The 3,485-nt window shown below is 34.5% G+C and overlaps 1 protein-coding gene across 1 annotated transcript; it reads left to right on the top strand.

Annotated features, from left to right (window-relative positions):
- Positions 1–516: 516 nt before the first annotated feature.
- Positions 517–3,437, top strand: LOC136066021 (poly(ADP-ribose) glycohydrolase 1-like). The gene is made up of 3 exons (XM_065769884.1): positions 517–1,124; positions 1,350–1,553; positions 2,797–3,437. The coding sequence occupies exons 1-3, from the start codon at positions 948–950 to the stop codon at positions 2,875–2,877; spliced, it is 462 nt and encodes a 153-aa protein (XP_065625956.1). The 5' UTR covers positions 517–947; the 3' UTR covers positions 2,878–3,437.
- Positions 3,438–3,485: the final 48 nt, after the last annotated feature.

The following is a 3,485-nucleotide window of genomic DNA, read 5'->3' as shown; positions in this document are numbered from 1 at the left end:
CTTTCTCGGCTAATGCTTTGTTTAATAGGTCTCTTTCTTTCCTAGTACTCGCCAAATTGAACTCCAAATTTAAGTATTGTCATTTTACAAGCCCAAAATCCTAGAAGCAAAACAAGATTGTAAAACTAATTTCATGGGTATGACAGGTATGAAATTCCCCCCCCCCCTCATAAAAAAATAATAAATAATAATAATATAACCTAAAAGCTTGCCCCTTAAAAGGAGTAAACAAGCTGAGCTGACTCAGCTGAGTAGTGTGGTGGTCCACTTGGCTCAAACAGGCATGATGGTAGACATGATTAAGATTTCACATCATTGTTCTCCAAATAAACCTATTTTGCATTCCCATGAATTATGTTTGTTCCAGTGGTGCTAGAAGAAATAATTATCATACCTTAGGAGGACTCTTGTTTGTACTGTCTCATCTTGGACTGCATAATGCATCTATAGCAATGATCCTGGTTTTACGTCTTCCAAAACAGTTCACTCTTTTTTTATCCACGTAATCACCATTTTTTTTTTTTTTTTTTTTTTTTTTTTTTTTTTTTTTTTTTTTTTTTTTTTTTTTTTTTTTCGGTTGCCTCGATTCAATTTTAATTCAGAACAGGGCTCCAAGTAAGTAGAACCAGAAGCCAAAGAGTTTTCACTCTTTACTTTCAGTTTCACTCTCTATCAGGGAAACCCCACAGTCTCGGTAATCGAAAGGCACTGCTTTCATGGTGCCTATCCACTGTAAGGGTCAATCGTTAACATTTTACAGACCACAAACACATTTTTCTATACCCAACCCAACCCATTAGATTAATGTGTTGTTGGGATATGGATCATTACTCTTGACATTAGTGGGATGGTTTCCCTTTATAATAGATTAATGTTAATATGCAATCTCATAGCATAGGAGTTCTCTTAGATTTTTTCCTCTTTGTATATATTTTCTTTATCAGAAAATGTTATTATTCCAATTTGTTTGTTTTGGAAGGGAGATAAACAAGGCATTCTGTGGCTTTTTTGCTCAATCTAAATATCAGCAGTACAAGAGACTGTTTCCAGAGAATGGATGTTCTAGAGCTCAGCTTGATCAAAACATAGAAGACCCCATCAGCAGGTCCAGGAGTAATCTTTTGGTGCGAGTTTCTCTATGACTTCTTTTCTAGTGGTTGGATTTTGTTATTAAGTCACTTCTGCAAGTTTCTGTGGTATTCTCATTGCTAACGTTTGTAGCTGATCTGAAAGCATTTAAAGTTATTATTAGCCTAGCGTGGTTTGAACTCATTCGTGCATGTTAGAATTGGTTGTTGCATCTGCTATCAATTAGCTTGCTTGATTATTGCTCTTCTGCTTTTTGACAGTCACATGATAATGCCTCAACTTCTGATGAAACAACTGAAGAAAAATCTGTAAATCAAGTGATCAGAAATTATGAGGAGAAGGGTTGTGAGAGTCTGGGCCATGAAGATAACAATATTGGGATTGTGACTGGGAATTGGGGCTGTGGTGCTTTTGGAGGAGATCCGGAGCTGAAGACCATAATTCAGTGGCTTGCTGCTTCTCAGGTAATTTTAACTTGAGTTATTAAAAAAAAGGGACAAATAGGCGATCCTTTTGTTTTCTTTTTCAAGGATGGTTATATATAGCATCTGATGGAATAGAAATAAACCCATGTTACATTCTTTTTGACAAAATACACCTTAATGTATTTCCTCTTAGTGACAAATGTGCTTTCTCTCTTGTTTCTTATAAAACATGTTAAGTATTTGCTTCATATATGTTCATTCTTGTAATCGTCACCCCCTGTATTTTCATAAACAGTTTGGAACCCTGACAAACAGCTTCACCCAATCTTAAAGTTTATAATTCCCATTAATTTGTGTCTATGGGCTGTTCTATTTATGCTGATTCACATCATAAACATCATTGTATCATTTTTGAGGGCACCACAAAAATCAGGATGAAATTATTTAAACTCTTCTTTTGCATATTTTTAAGCAGATTAGTTGTACACCTCTTTCAAATAAATTTTTTACATAATCAGGGGAAAAAAAGGGAGTAGGTGAAATTGCTATATTTTGAAAATTAGAGGGGATTTGAGACAAGGTCTGATGTGTGAGGAAGTGACGGTTTTAGAAATGTCCTATCAAAGGCTAATTGCCTTTATACCAAATGGCATCTCTCTCCCCTTCCACCAACCCCCCCCTTTTTTTTTCAAAATACTCCTGTGAAAAAAGAAAAGATACATTCATTCAGAAATCCATCTAGTAGATCAAAAGAAGAGCTTAGGGTCGGTTCTAAATATCAAAGAACTCATTTTAGGTCCCAGGGCAGATTTTGGATTGGATATTATAATGTGATTAGTTGAAAATCAAGGAAAGAAATCTGCATGCAAGGGATCTGATAGAGAAGGAAGTCGAACTTAGATCTCTGTTTTAGTGCCATAGGCAAAGCATGGAACTTAGATAGTTGTATAGATTTGTTTGTCTCTCTCTCTCTCCCCTTTTGAGCTATAATTTGCTTCTCTCAAATAATCACATATATTGAATGGGCAAAACATGGATTTTAATAGTTCACTTTAGCAGAGTTCCTCATTTCTTGCACACAAGCCTCTTTCACTGCTGTTATTAGACCAAAAACTGTATTTTAATGTGAGAAATCTTCAGCTTTCCCATACACAATAGTGCTCAAGGAGAGACATCTGTGTGGGAACTGAAATTGATAATGATCGGTTTTAGTGATAATAAACGGAGATTCTTTTTCTCACAGATACTGATCTTTCTTATAATCTTGGTTCATATCTTTCAGGCTCTAAGACCTTTCATTTCATACTATACATTTGGTTTGGATGAATTGCAGAACCTAGATCAGGTATTTACTGCCCTTTAAAAGTTCTCCATCAATGATTTTTGGGATATATGTTAGGGCATCTGTGTCATCAATACTATTACACTTTTACAGCTTTACACTACTATCAGTAAAAGTTTAATTATATTGATTTACTTATAAAAAAATCAATACTATTAATATTTTACTGTTAGAGTGTAAAGGAACTAAATAATTAAAATCAATATGCTTTCCATTTCTATATTATTGTGCATTCTCAGAAAATGTTCTGGTCACAAGTTTAGCAGCAAATAGTCATGTCACAGATGACGTGTCCTGCATAATTCAAGCGTCCTTCAGACTTCTTAGCCACTTGATGTTCAACCTTTTCACTCTATATTTTAAGTTATTAAACAGTTTTGAAAATGTGCATTATAGCTTATGAATTTCTCACTGTTGTCACTGCCAACAATTATATCTACACTTACAAATTGTAATCTTTTGGATAAGATGATCAGTATCTTTTAAGCTCAGTTCCGGAAATAGCCTAAAATAGTGGTGGTCTTGCTATTAATTTTTATGTGCTGCATTTGGTGTTTTATGTCTAGCTTTTATCAAAGAATATATTACCTTTTGGCTTGACCAAAGTCTTCTATCATCTAAGAGCTACC

Source organism: Quercus suber, unplaced genomic scaffold (assembly GCF_002906115.3).
Source record: "Quercus suber isolate HL8 unplaced genomic scaffold, Cork oak 2.0 scaffold_1603, whole genome shotgun sequence".
Lineage (NCBI taxonomy): Eukaryota > Viridiplantae > Streptophyta > Magnoliopsida > Fagales > Fagaceae > Quercus > Quercus suber.
The sequence above is the reverse complement of the archived record's forward strand: the minus strand, read 5'-3'. Positions and strand labels throughout refer to the sequence as shown.

What these genes read in the sequence shown, in the direction of transcription:
- LOC136066021 (XM_065769884.1), top strand. Translation starts at nt 948, where the DNA reads ATGTTATTATTCCAATTTGTTTGTTTTGGAAGGGAGATAAACAAGGCA. An exon ending in GGTCCAGGAGTAATCTTTTG is followed by an intron (nt 1,125 to 1,349) that starts GTGCGAGTTTCT and finishes GCTTTTTGACAG; the next exon opens with TCACATGATAATGCCTCAAC. An exon ending in AGTGGCTTGCTGCTTCTCAG is followed by an intron (nt 1,554 to 2,796) that starts GTAATTTTAACT and finishes CATATCTTTCAG; the next exon opens with GCTCTAAGACCTTTCATTTC.